Source organism: Pezoporus wallicus, unplaced genomic scaffold (assembly GCF_028554395.1).
Source record: "Pezoporus wallicus isolate ANWC-B61680 ecotype Strahan unplaced genomic scaffold, APGP_CSIRO_Pwel_v1 contig_4161, whole genome shotgun sequence".
In the NCBI taxonomy this organism is placed as follows: Eukaryota; Metazoa; Chordata; class Aves; order Psittaciformes; family Psittacidae; genus Pezoporus; species Pezoporus wallicus.
The window spans coordinates 899,034-913,020 of NW_026639584.1; the positions used below are offsets into that span (position 1 = coordinate 899,034).

The 13,987-nt window shown below is 41.7% G+C and overlaps 1 protein-coding gene across 2 annotated transcripts; it reads right to left on the minus strand.

The window, feature by feature from the left end:
• Positions 1–1,050: 1,050 nt before the first annotated feature.
• On the minus strand, positions 1,051–13,731 carry NPM1 (nucleophosmin 1). Of its 2 annotated transcripts, XM_057415116.1 has the most exons (11): positions 13,573–13,731; positions 12,815–12,894; positions 10,129–10,248; positions 9,280–9,373; positions 8,431–8,534; positions 8,055–8,116; positions 7,502–7,556; positions 5,869–5,958; positions 4,898–4,999; positions 2,374–2,448; positions 1,051–1,412 (listed from the first exon to the last, which is right to left on the minus strand). In XM_057415116.1, exons 1-11 carry the CDS (start codon positions 13,634–13,636, stop codon positions 1,374–1,376), a joined length of 885 nt encoding a protein of 294 aa, XP_057271099.1. In that variant the 5' UTR covers positions 13,637–13,731; the 3' UTR covers positions 1,051–1,373. The 2 variants fall into 2 exon arrangements, with proteins under 2 accessions (XP_057271099.1, XP_057271100.1); XM_057415117.1 differs by lacking the exons at positions 7,502–7,556; positions 8,055–8,116.
• Positions 13,732–13,987: the final 256 nt, after the last annotated feature.

Genomic DNA, 13,987 nt, shown 5'->3' on the forward strand with positions numbered 1-13,987 from the left:
AGACTACTTGCACTGTGTTTTACTTCACCATGCACTTTGGCTTTATTTTTCCAAAATGTATTTATTTCTGGAGACTTGCATGTGATTCCATCATGCCCAGAATCTCAACTATAGAAACAGGTAGTTTTACCATACAACCACTTAAATTTTTTCATGTTAAGTATTCTTTGTCACCCCATTACTGCAGTCACTAAGCAGATATGGCATTCAAGCACTTGAAATGATATGGCATTTAGAAAAGAGCCTTGAGGCTGGTTCACTACCAGGCATGACATGCACCCTTCCTCCTCCTCTGGATGAGCCCTTAATACCTTAGTCATCTACTCTGTATGACAACCAAACCATCTAAACTATGTATAACAACCAAAATGATCCAAACACTTGTTTCAACTCTTTTTATCACTGGTAGGCAATAAAGACCAAAGGAACTGAGACAGGACTACCTACCCATCTATGCTTTTGGGATTTGCTGTTTAGTTCCTCCTCATTCCCAGGAATTTATCCCTTGGCACAGGTCTTCCTCAGCAAGCTCTTCAGGCACACCCTACACCACTCAAGCTGATTCTCTCCTTCACAAAACACTCACAGGAGCCATTAAGCGGGAACCTCAGACTGCAGCCCCTCAGAGGAACAGCACAGCCAGCAACTCACAAATCAGCAGTATTACATTTTACAAGCGGACTCACAAGCCCCACAAACTCACTTGTTAAAAGAGAAACCATAAACTAAAGAGCAATGATGCTGGTCAGAAACTGAGATGCAGGAAAGGCTGGTTTAGGCAATTATACAATTAGTGGTCACTTCCAGACAACAATAAAGCCCAACTCACCACTTATGTCTTCTCACCAATCATCTGCTCTGTAGTTGTAAAGCTCATGGAACTGGAGCTGTTTTCGAAGTTGACAACATAAATTAGAATATCTGATGTGTACCTGGTAAAAAGCAGTAGCTCAGCTACTTAGCAGTGGTTCCTATGAGAACTTTAAAGCCCTGTTATCTTCTGGGTTCAGTGTGCAGCCTGCCCCCAGCCCATAAAAAAAGAAACGATAGTACTTTATTAAAATACTAAAATTTTATTTAATTTTCCACATACATTTAGTCTCCCCACCACTTCCATTTGTCTGACCACCACCACCACCACCATGCCTTATCAAAACATTCCATACATACTTAACATGAAGCTGAGGGTGGAGTCCCATCTTGAAAAACTAAACAGGCATTTTGGACAACACATTCTTGGCAAGGTAATCTGGATGACATTTATCAGACACAGTAGGGAAAGCTCTTTGAGCATTTGTAAAAAGAACAGCCAAATAACGGTTACAGGAGTAAGACTGCAGATTTTAATGAACTGTTAAAACTGTTTTCTTTTCTTACAGAGTCTGTCTCCACTGCCAGAGAGCTTGAATGACCTGGAAGTGCACAGAAAGAAATTTAAATCCATTTTTCTTATTATTTTCAGTTTACTATCTCCACTTACTCCACAAAACACTGGCATTAAATTACAACAAAATGCACTCCTTTCAGAGAAAAATCAAGTTGAAAGCAAGATGTTAGGTCCTTCTGCTACAAGACCGTTATTCACTGCAAGTCACCTTAGTCTGAATTCAGCAAAGGTAAGCGAGAGGATGGGTGTGGACCAGCTAGGCAAATATTGGCTGAACTCTGCCTACCCTGGTGAATGTCAGAGCAGCTCCAGTAGCTGAGGCAAAATGCTTTGAAACATTCTTTCAAGAACCTATCAATTTGTCTAACAGACAAGTTTACTCTGAACCACTGAGGGAAGCAGGAAAGCATAAGGAATTCTGTCACTGGAAGAAAGTTTTAACTTACAGGAATTTTGATAGGGGAAATCCAAGACACATTTTAGCCTAGTATATGTTGAGTAATAACTAATTCAGAAACTTGCTTCCTGATACCACCTTTTGGCTTGCCCTCTTACAAGAGTTGACTTTGGGAGGAAAAGAAGCAAGAAAGCCATAATCTCAATCGCAAAACAGTTCCCCCTCCCAGACACCCTGCCTAACAAAAGGCTGAACAGCAGACTGGCCTAGGTGGCCAAATTCAGCAGCAAGGAAAACCACAGCTCATTTCCTTAGCCAATTGGGTGCCAGAAGGAAAATTCTGTGGGTTTAGTAAGCAAGAGATAATTTACCAACCATATAAAAGCTGGAAAAATGTAATAAAATATTAGCTTTCCCATCTTGGCCAACTAAACCCTTAAAACCATTCCCATTTATTTAATCTGAAGTATTGTTCGTGGTTTATAACCCTTTGAAGCAGTCCAAGGCTTGTAAAGATTAAGAAGTGGAAAAGAATCCCTAAGGTTATAAAAGTTTTTGGACTTTATCAAGTTCCAATAAATGCAGTTACCTTCTGGTCCTCTGTCCTGAAGCAATTCTTCACATAGTTGGCAAATTTGGGTTCCAGCTTGGGAAGGGTAGTACCCTATTTTGAAAAATACACAGAAGCTTTAGCATATGCAGGTCATCCTGAAGCTTAAACCCACTGCAATGCACATGGGATTTTACTGAATTCACCTTGCAACGTTTCCAATCAACCTGCCTGTAATCCACTTTAAGAAATTTGATTCTTTACAGTACCCAGTTATCTCTCAGAGTAAGATGTAGTGAGTGCCTACACACTAAAATGGCTGTAACAAGCATCTTTGCTCATGCTCCAGCATTCACCACTTAAATTAACCTTGTTTGTATAGTCAACATGCATATGCTATTCAGATAAACTAGAACAAATTCCATATTTATGGATTCCTACCACAGCAACTTAAGATACCACTACCCTTCACAGGTTGGTTTTTGACTTCAGCTCTTTAAAGTAGAACATAAAGCAATTTCCCACCTACCTTTTAAGACTAATAATAAGTCCTATGAATTAAAAGAACTGCTCTAGAGACATTTGCCTCCACCTCTGAAACTGTCTTTGTACATACTCAAAGAGTATGGTTCAGTAATGATTCATGGACCTACTAAGCTTATCTTCAGATCTCATGTACCCAGGCAAAATGACAGCACTCTCTTTTAAGAGGCACTGTTTTTGTTTCACATGGCCCATGAGAAGTATTTTTTTCCCATTTTCCAGGTGCATCAGTTGAAATACACCTAGCCAACTATAATACAACACTTGGCTACTACTTGGTACGTTGAAGAAAACAGCTTTTTTATATTCAAATGTAAACAAAGCTATATTGGAAATACTTGAAGCTGCAACCAAAAAGCTTGGATTTGGACAATGTCTTACCTCTGGAATCTTATGTACTTATGCTTTTATATTAGCTTGTTGATATCTGCTTAGTACATAATACAGCAGTTTCACTCTACTGCTGCTAACTTGCTGGCTGGCAGCTAGCAGTGCTACTGTATATGGCAACACACAAACCTTTCACCTTACTAAGGTATGCCACAGAACCATCTTTGTAAACACTGAATTAAGCTGCTTGCTATTGCTTCTACATATTTGTGCTTACAAAACACTTTCCTGTAAAAACACTCTTCAACAACAGAAAGTATATCTAAAGCTACTTGCCAGTTATCTGGGCTGCAATTCCCTCCATAGGGACATCAGTCTACTGTGAGCAGCTCAGCCACTTCTGCTTATACTGCAGAAACACTAACTGTGGCTCCTCCAAGTCACAAAAATCCACCCTAGCATCCACTAGATCCAAGAGGTTAGCCTGACCTAACAGAACAATACTATCCATCACTGTCAGGCTTGTAATTCAGGGATATGCATTTCGATCCAGATCACAATCTGTCATTGCTCACTCTACATCCACTCTGTACTGAAACACTGTGTTATTTTGCATTCCTAGGTCAAAACTGCCACAAAACATTAAGAATCTAAGTATAATCTAAAACAAGTCTAGTTTTTTAGATTACTTAATTGCCACTGTATGGGAGAAAAGCTGATCTCAGACCAAACAGCGAGCCAGAATTCTTCACAGCACTGACATGAGCTACAAAAGTCTCCAGTAAAGAATCTGGTTCAGTCACAAATGAAATTATGATCTGTAAGCACATTCCTGAGCTAGGTGAAGTAAAACCAGAACTGGTAGTCTGGATGTCAGGTCCTCACTACCACCTATTCTGCAGTAGATGTGTATTCCACTGTGCTCCTAGCACAAAGGTTTCCAGACTTGGCTAAAGGGGAAAGAATTGCTATTGCCTGCTACACATTTTACCAAACCAGCCTGTAACTAAAACACAACTTTCATTTTATATTTCAGTAACTTTTGTAAGAAGAGAACTCATATGCATAACCAAGAAGTGCTAGTTCAAGCTGATAACCAGAAGAAGCCAAGCAACTGCCTTTGTGACCTTCAAAAGGTGAAACATCCATTGAAGGGAGGCTCAATTAGCCCTATAACTCCAGATCAGAGAGCAAATGCTTTCAGTTCTTCATTGATTCATTAATGCATATCATGAGCACCTATCTCCCCCTTCTGGAAGTTATACAGCCTTACAAGCATCTGGACAGGCAAGCTGGGTATTACTTCAACATCATGCTATTATTGCAGGCACATGAACAACTGCTTTACTCTAGTTGCCTAAAATAAAATGCATACACTAGTTAAGTCACCATTAGAACAAATGTTGCCCCCTAAGACTTATTGCTTTGATTTTTTGGTTGTTTGGGCTTTCCCCCCCCCTCCAAAGTTTAACCAAGACAGTTCCCTAAAAAACACCAAATTACCCATCACCACTACTGGAGGAATGCAAAAACAACATGGTTTTGTTTTGAGTGCAGAGACTTCTGTCCTTCATGAGTTTTCATTTCTCTGAGATCAACATCAAAATACTCTATATAAAAACATCCAATTTTTCTCATCTGTGGAGCGCAAAAAGTAAGGCTGGGAAGCCTGAAGTTTCCAAAAACTCACCTTGTCTACAGACGCTTGCATTTTTGCTTTAATCTCCTCTAACGACAGAGGGACTTTTGGTGTTTTTGGAGTTAGAGATTTATCCTTCTTGGAATCTGGAGTCTGAAAATTATTCATTTTGTTAGGAACTTGCAAGTAAAGCTACTCAGTATACAAGATCAAGTTTTCCAATAAGAGTGTTAAAAGCTACTGTAGAAATTATATGGAATAGGACAACCAACCACCACAGATACTTCAGATAGCTTCAAGAAGTCACAGAAGTTAAATTTGTGTTTCCCATCACACTTCTCGGAGACAAGAACATTCATTCTGAAGTTAATACAGTTAGCACAGCTAGCATCTTATGCTTCTGGGCTGATGCCTGCACAGCTCCTCCCAACAGAAATGAAACAAAAAATAGCCCAAGCATTCAGTCACTTTGAGTTTCCTCCATAACTGCAGCTAGACTAGGTCATGCTTTAAAAAAAGGCAGAAATCTGCACTGTTTTCCAGATGCTGTCCTGTCATCCACCCCACACAAGTTTCTGCATCTACTTTCCTGGCATGCATACCTGTGTACACACAGCAGGACAAAGCCGTGCAAGGAAGCTCAACAACTACAAAGATTAGTTCTAAAATGTATCAATTTAGTCTCTTATTAGCAGTAGCCTCCTTGTGTTGTACTGCAGCAGCAACACAGTTGGCAGTGATCCTCTTGTACAAGCAGGAGGTACAATATTTTATATTATGGGATCTCCAATACTCAACAAGAGACAGCATGCCTGATTTCTAATCTTGGCTGTTGTAGTTCTATATTGATCACTGAAGAGTTTCACAGAGGAATACGACACAATGAACAGTATCCCCAGCATGTTTCATATTAAGATTCAATAAAACCTAACTTACCATTAGTATATTAATTTACCATTAGACAAGAGAACTAGCTTCCACACTAGAAGATACATTTATTTTACTCGTTTGTCTTCACTCACTTTTGACTTAGATGCTGGTGTGGACGGCTTAGAGTCTTTTCCATTTTGCTTTGCTTTCTGCATATTTTTTCCTGGAGCCTCACGGACAGGCTGAAAAGAAAGCATGTAGGTTCACTGGCCATGAAAAACCGCTAGTGTACGTTAGCTTGGTAAAATACCAATCAGGACCTAGTGACAATGCAAGTATTATTTAGCCTCAAACAAAAAAGCATTCTCATTGCCCGTGCAACATGATCAGCATCCATTATTTAGGCAAAAAGCACATACACTACAGTAACTCAAAAAACTGTGGGCACAGCACAATATACAACATAACCAAGATCAAGTTTTGTTATGTGGGACCTCCACTACATTTTCTTTGTTACATCTTTACTTATACATTAGCATGTATACTTGTATTACACAGAATTATATACGTGCATATGTAATACACATGTATTACTTTTGGGGACAGATATCACATTAAGACTAATTCTAGATGGCACTGCAGTTAACAATCTGACTCAGTGCTATTTGCTTTTTGTACCACAACCATTACTTCATTTGGCATTTCATACAGAAACATCCAGGATGTGTTGGCAGTGCTACATATATATTTAAGTATTGATTCTTCTATTTCTATATAAATAGAGGGACCATTTCATTTAGCCACACTGTATTTGGTAAGGCAGCAGGAAATCTGCAGTTCAGACTTGTCTTTACCAAGTCTTAAACTATTGTGGCAATGTCACCTATAAAATTTGTTAGAAGAAAGGAGCATATAATGAAGTAAAATGTTAAATTTGTTTCCAAACAGCAGGTATGAACATGCAAACTGAAGCCAAAGCATGAAGTCAAACCTTGCAGTTGCCAGGTTGCCTTACAGTTCATTTTGCCACCAGATGGCACTCCAGGGCTGATTAAATTTCACATTCTCCTACTTGCTTGCCTGAGGTGAACCTTTTGCAGCAGGCTCACACATTTACATCCTTTTATTATTTAAAGTTAGGTTGCTAAAAAGAACCTTCTCACAGTATGCAGGACTAACTGAAATGGCAAAGCCCAACCCACATGTGAACAGGATTGTTTACTGTTCAACAGCTACCATCAAGTGAATGTAACACTCACAATGAAGTGCTCTAAAGCCTTACCAAAATTTCTAAGGAAAATATACACCCTAAACTAAAGCACAAAAGCATTCCATTCACACATTCCAAATAGCTGTGCTTAAACTCATTGATTTAAAGAGCCATCTGCCTCATTTCCATCATCTCTTGTATTGATACGTAGTCCGTTATTAAACAGAACACTGCACAAAGGAGTACACATCAATTAGCTTCTGCATTACAACAAACACAGAATTCAAACCTGAACAGTTAACTGTCAAACATACATATCTTCCCCTCCCTCCCTTCTGCTTTAGGGGTCTTCATATGAATCCTTGAAGGTGACTCCATCAGGACAGTTAATTAGCACCCAGCAGTAAGTTAAGCTCTTGCTGTCTGAACAAACTTAGCAGCAAACAGTAAGTACACCTAGTGTTATCACTACCTTTCAAATTCATTAAACAGGCTGCTTATTTCTTCATGGGTGAGGAGGGTCACAGTGTGCTTGCATGTGTGTATATATATATATATACATATGCACCACTTACTTTCTTCATTGGTGTTTTCATTTCTTCCTCATCATCCTCTAAGTCATCCTCATCACTAGAATTAGAAAGGCAGTCACCGTAACTGAAAATTCATACTCACAGCTTTAACCACTTTGGGAATTAGACTTCCCCCTCCTTCCCAATAAAATGTTTTACTCATGAAGGAAGCAAGTAACGTCCCAAAGTCTACCTTATACCTTGCATTAAACACATGGCAAGGTTCGGCCAAAATCTACTGTTCAAGATGTTAAATGCATTCACTACCTTCTGCTTGAATACCAAAGGTGTGTATCTCAGGACTTGCACTACTAAAGCAATCCTCTATTCACTTTGAGGTTAATAAACTATATAATACTGAATTTTATAACCCAGTTTTGCATATTTGAATAACTAATTAAAATTGCAGCGAAGAGACAAATTTGAGACAATTCGGCTTTTTTGCAGCCAAGATAAAAGAAAGCAGCTTGTCCACTTAACATGCACAGTCACACAAACCAATCCAAAGCAGTTAACCCCGTATTTCACAATACATTTTCAAAACAAAAATACATACTCATCATCATCATCCTCATCTTCATCGTCATCCTCATCATCTTCTGATAATTTTGCTTTTTTCTTTGAAAAGATCAAATATGTTTACATATCAGTACCACTGCCTTAATAAACAGCAATCTCGATGCAAAACAATTTGGGGCATAGGCACAAAACTATCTTCTATCAATTTAGGTAAAACCCAACATGTTACAGACACCAAGTCAAAAGCTACTGACAAATTTGCAGCACGCTCTAAGCACATGAACCTTTCAACCCTCTTGTGGCACACAGCTTACTCCTACAGGCAGCAATAATACCAAACCAAAAGAAAATTCTTCAGACAAGCTGACTGAAAGTGTGTATGTGTTTATATGCACACACATAGATGCACATACCTGTGGTGTTTTAGCTCCTCCTCCACTTGCTGGTCTCTTTGTCGAAGTGTTCACGATTTTTGTATCGTCTTCCTCATCGTCTGATTCTGGTTCTTCCTCTAATGCTGATAAAATTATGGCAATGCATAAAAACCTCACCCATTTAACAACAGTTAAAGCAAAATTGCTAGTAAGAAACAAGCAGAAGAGTACCGCTGTCAATTAAATTGGCACAGCCTTCCTGAGGTGCTGAAATGAGTGATAGGAGGAAGCTTTCTAGCAGTGATCTGAACCACTGAGGTCAAAATATTTTTTAGTTGACTATATATAGATACTGCTGCACTGAAATCCAAATGTGTGAATAACCATACATACACTGCCTATTAACCCTCCTCAGAGAAAAGCCATAGAAAGAGTAAGATCGTCTCCATTTCTGAGACACATTTAGCATAATTTCTGGAGAGAAAGATCACTTTTAAAGACAATTCTGTGAAGAAGGGTAGTCCTGGTGTAGTTTTTAGTATGAACTCAAAACTATTTCATGGGCAGTCTTCTCACATTCTGAAGTGGTAAGCAGAAAGCTCACAGCTTTCTGCTGTGAGACACTAACACCCACTTCTAAGGAGGGAAATTAGAACTCGATTGCAAGGCTGACAAGCAACCCTTATGCATACAAAACCAGAGGCAAGAAGAGGTATGCAAGCATCTCTCTGAACTCTGTGGCCCTACCATTACTTCATGCCTGAGGACAGTGAATTAAAGATTCACAGGGTCAGTATTAGAAAGCGCAGTGCTTCAGACACCAGATACAAGTTCTGTCTGTGTTGAGAGGTAGCAAGGTCACAGATTAGTAACCAGAGCAATACATACCTACGAGATGCTGTCCACTGACATAAACAGGCCCTGAACCACATTTCAACCTCAAGACCACTGGTGGCGTGATCTCAAAGCCACCTAACGAAACCTAAAGGAATAATAAAAAAAAAGGCATTTTTTTATTCAAACATTAAAGGCAAAGTGTTCTTACAGACAATCAATCAAATGGAACCAAGAGCACTAACACCTGTAAATTCCAAGGCAAATACACTTACTCCATATTTCTATCTGTCAGAATATTCCAGAACTGCTTAGAGTAAAAAAATCAGGGTAAGCCACAACACGGTTCATTACACTCTCATCTCTTACCGTAAATTAAAGCCCACCTTTCAAATCCAGACCAATCCACAATTTTTTCTACTCCACTTGGCAGCAATACCAATTTAAACATTATCCCTCACACCTGCCCCCAACACTGTGCAGTTCCATTTGTACAACATCAGCAACACTGATTCAAATTACATTCCAGATGGCAGGAATAACAAGCAGGCCCTTAAAAATCAAGGAAGGGTAGCAGTCACCTTAGAATACCGTAAGAGCTTGGCACCTGAATAAAAACTAGATTTTTCTTATCCCAGGCTCAAAGAAAGAAACACAGGCTATAGACGTAACCTGCTTGCAAATGCATACATTTGTATATATAGAGATGATGTGTGTAATGACTGCCAGTTCCTTAAAAGCAGCGTGATTTGAACAAAAGCCTGTCATCTCCAGATGACTAGACTAAGTTTACTAGGCATACCCCCCCCATGTTTAGTGAACTCAGCCAACCAAAACCTTTTCTAACCGGTCTTCCTCACCTGAGACCAATTTTATGAGATTTTTCCACATTCCTGTACTTACCGTGGGCTGCACTGACATTTTCAGAGATGCCAGTACTACTTTAATAGGATTGCCCTCATAATCCAATGCTTCTGCTTCTACAACATGCAATTCATCTTTGGCTCCGGCCCCTAAAGTAACCTGTGAAATAAAGAACAGCATACATTCTGAGAATCCTACAAAGTATTCTGAAGTCCTCTAAAACTCTACTCGCTGTTTATCCTCTTTCCATATTAAGACCAGCACTTGCAAGGTGCAACTTAAGGCAAATGTTCTGAGGAGGGTTGAAAGTAACCTTCTGCTACTAGATTACTGCCTGAAATGGGGTCAGTGACAAGTCTACTCAGCACACTGAAGCTGGCCCAAAGCAAGAAGTACAACCACATGCCTAGAGGAAGGGAAACAACTGTAACCACTATTACAGAATCACAGCCTTTATCCTTCCTGCCATGTTTCATCTGCCAATTGCTTCACTTCACACTATATTGCTTTCTTGACATTCAATGGGGAGTTAGATCTTAACTGCTCAGTTCAGTACTGTCATTTATGCATATGCGTCTGCACCAAAGACTGACAACTGCTCTCCCAGAGCATTTCAGAACTCAAGTGCCTGGATTCCTTACATAAGAGTACAAGTCAAAAATCATAGCTGCAGGGAGGCAAATTAGTGAGACATGGGACAAGCCTGAAATTCCAGTTCTGTGAACCTCTGGCATCTGCACCAGGGTTACATGAAAGAGATGTGAAAACCAAGAACCTTGAAGTACAACAATTATTCCCCAAGACCAGTGCCCCAGAAAAAGAAAGCTTTCAGCCCTCTGTGGAGTATGTGGGTATAAACACTCCAGTCAGAAGCATACAACTTTGATTTCCATTCTCCAAGAGCTAAGTTTAAGGCAGGCTATATATTATGATCCACAACTAATGTATCAGACCAAAGACTGAGAAATGGGATACAGGATTCACTATTCCCAACAAGATTTGTTACTGTAAATTTAAAGAGGTGAAACTGCTGCCCATGTCTCACATCTCAAATGGGTTAGCAACATCACCAAATCATGCAGCTAGTGTGACTACCCACTGGGACAAGAATTTAGGAACATGCCCTCCACCCGCAGTTACTCCTATAACTTGCATCAGTTTAAGCAATAGTAGAGCAGTTACTAGTAAGTTATTTACTCTGTCTGGCAAGCATCCATTCCTGTGCTTTAATTTCTGCAATGGAGGAATGCACACTGGCAATAAATAGGTAATGAAGCAATGACCATCCCTCTATGTTCTCAGCTATCACTAGTAGGACATCTGCAGAAAGCCTCATACCCCTTTTAACTCTACATGCATCAATCCTCCTCCCCTTTCACTTTAATATCCCCACCTCCTGTACCTCATACCCAAGTCCATCACCACATCTGTACCTTAACTGTATCAGTCAGTCTTTACATAGCTAGCTTTCTATCAGGTGTACAGACCAGTCACCAGGCATTTGCCACCTTCACACTTTATCTTCCACACTGGCCAACACGTTTTCTGTTTGTAGCTATGTCTAAGACCTTCCAAGTCTCTTGGGACATTTCTAGCTTGCCAATTGTTATTTCAATCGCCATTCCTCCTGTATATCATGTCTTTAAAAACATTCACATATGAGAACAAGTCATATGAACTTATCCTATACATGCTTTACCCCTATATTCTTCCCACAAAAGAAATTCCAATTAAGAACTAATTAGTTAATTGTCAAACCCAGGCTGCAATTTCCATAAAATTTAAGGACTGAAGACACATGATTCACAAAACCATAATGCCTACAATTCAAAGTGTTATAGGTATCACTATGAGAATGTTTGGAGAGTGTTATTATGCAAGTCTCCTGTAGGAAACAATTCTGCTGCATGAAATAATCCAATTACAAGATTCTTGTTTCCCAGTATCTAGGAAATCTTTGTATTTAAATAAAACCAAATACCATCTTTTTGGTATCTCTCTGTATCTAAGGTATCTCTTTGTATTTAAATAAAACCAAATAACAAGCCATGAAGTAGAGATGCTACAACTCAAATTCCTTGCCTGTGAAGTTGGGATATATTATCTTCCTGCTATGTGCTCAGCCCAGAACAAAGGCCTTGAAATATTGTGTCTTGCGTAGCAGCAGAAAGATTAGACACCCCAACACATTTAACTCCGAGTGTACAAATCCTGATTACCAGGAGTACCCTGCTCAGCAGGGAGTCTTAGATGAATTATCTGTATGACAAGACAGTTACTTCCCAGTTACAACTGCAGAGGACAAAACCAGTGACAACAAATTAAAACACAAATGTCCCTCCCTCATTTACATTTAGTTATTAGGTGCTTACTAAAAAACACCACTGGAATTCTGTCTGGAAATATATGGTCAAAATAAAGTTTATAATAAAGTGTAATAAGACATGGCCATATATTATTCTTATAAATGTACCCTCCGTCCCTTGCTACTGTAGCATCTGAACTATTGCATTTGAGATATCAGAGTATAAATTTTGGCCTTTAATTACGTTTAGTATACTTTTATTAACCTACTGTGAATTCATTTTTAAACTCTTCCAGCCTTGCATTCGTTGCTGTAAGCAATAAAACATCAGTGCATATCTTAAAACTTTTAATACCTCCATGTTAAAAAGAAACTTCTGCGTGCCACTAAATAAGAGCTTAAAAACCAAATGATACTTGCCGTTCTCAGAGACAACTGATGCTCATTTTCTTCATCATCTACTTTGAACTGATAATCCTTATCTGCTTTAAGCTCGCAACCTATGAAAAGAACATTTACTTACATGCCTGCGGTTTTACTTTGACAAGGGTATTTGCTACCCGCTCAGTATTTTACATCACGCGGCTTCGAGGCTTTGTACTTGCACAGAAAACCCACTAAAGGCGCTCGTAACATCCGAGCAGAGCAACACGCGGGGTGCGGAAAACCCCCGGCGCGCCCGCGGCCTGCTGCGACAGCGCAGCTCCTAACGCGGTGCTTCGAAGCCCACTCCCGTCCATCGCTGCCCGAGAAGCGCCATCCCCGGGAGCAGGCGGCAAGCGCGACGCGCCACGGGCCGACCACCCTCCACGTGCTCCCACACCCCGCCATGTGCTCGCGCAGCGCCCGGAGCTCCGAGCGCGGCCGTGTCCTTAGGAACGGGCGGGCGGCAGCGCCGTTAACAAAAGCGGGACGGGGCCGGGCCGGGCCGCGCCACGTGCGAGCGGCGCGCCACGTGGTGTGCGCGCGCCGAAAGCGGCCGTACCCCCCCCCGTGCGCCCCCTCCCCCGACAAAGCCCTTCCCGCCTCTCCCTCCCCCACCCCCAACCCACTGAGGTGCGGCCCGAGGCCCGCACGAGCCGCTGCCGCCCCACACCGGCCCCACCGCCCGGCCCCAAGGCCTGAGGGAAGGGAGCGGCGGTGCCGATGGGGAGCGCGGAGCCGGTGCGAGCCGTTACCGAACAGGAAGGTCTGAGGGCGCAGGGGGCCCATGCTCTCCATATCCATGGCGCTATCCTCCATGTTCTCGGCCTGCTCGCGCAGGGTGACCACGACGTGCTGCGGCGCTGCGGGCGGACGCGCACTAAAGGAAGCCCCGTGCCCGCCCACTCCCAGATATAGCCCGGGCGCTCTCGCGAGACCCACGCGCCGCGGCACGCCCCCCCCGAGCCGCCTCTGCGCACGCGCCGCCAGCGGATGGGTGGTCGCGAGCGCAGGTCGGGGGCGCGCGGCCTCGCCCATCACAAGATGGAGGCGGCTCCGCGCCACAGCGCAGCGGCTGCGGGCCCGCGGGGTGCCCCCGGCCGGGACCCGACCCTTCCCTTCCCCCGGGTACTCCTCAGGCGTGCGGGGCGAGTGCCGGCCGGGCACGTG

What these genes read in the sequence shown, in the direction of transcription:
- NPM1 (XM_057415116.1), bottom strand. Translation starts at nt 13,636, where the DNA reads ATGGAGGATAGCGCCATGGATATGGAGAGCATGGGCCCCCTGCGCCCT. An exon ending in AAATGTCAGTGCAGCCCACG is followed by an intron (nt 9,374 to 10,128) that starts GTAAGTACAGGA and finishes TTATTCCTTTAG; the next exon opens with GTTTCGTTAGGTGGCTTTGA. An exon ending in GAGGAGCTAAAACACCACAG is followed by an intron (nt 8,117 to 8,430) that starts GTATGTGCATCT and finishes ATCTTTTCAAAG; the next exon opens with AAAAAAGCAAAATTATCAGA.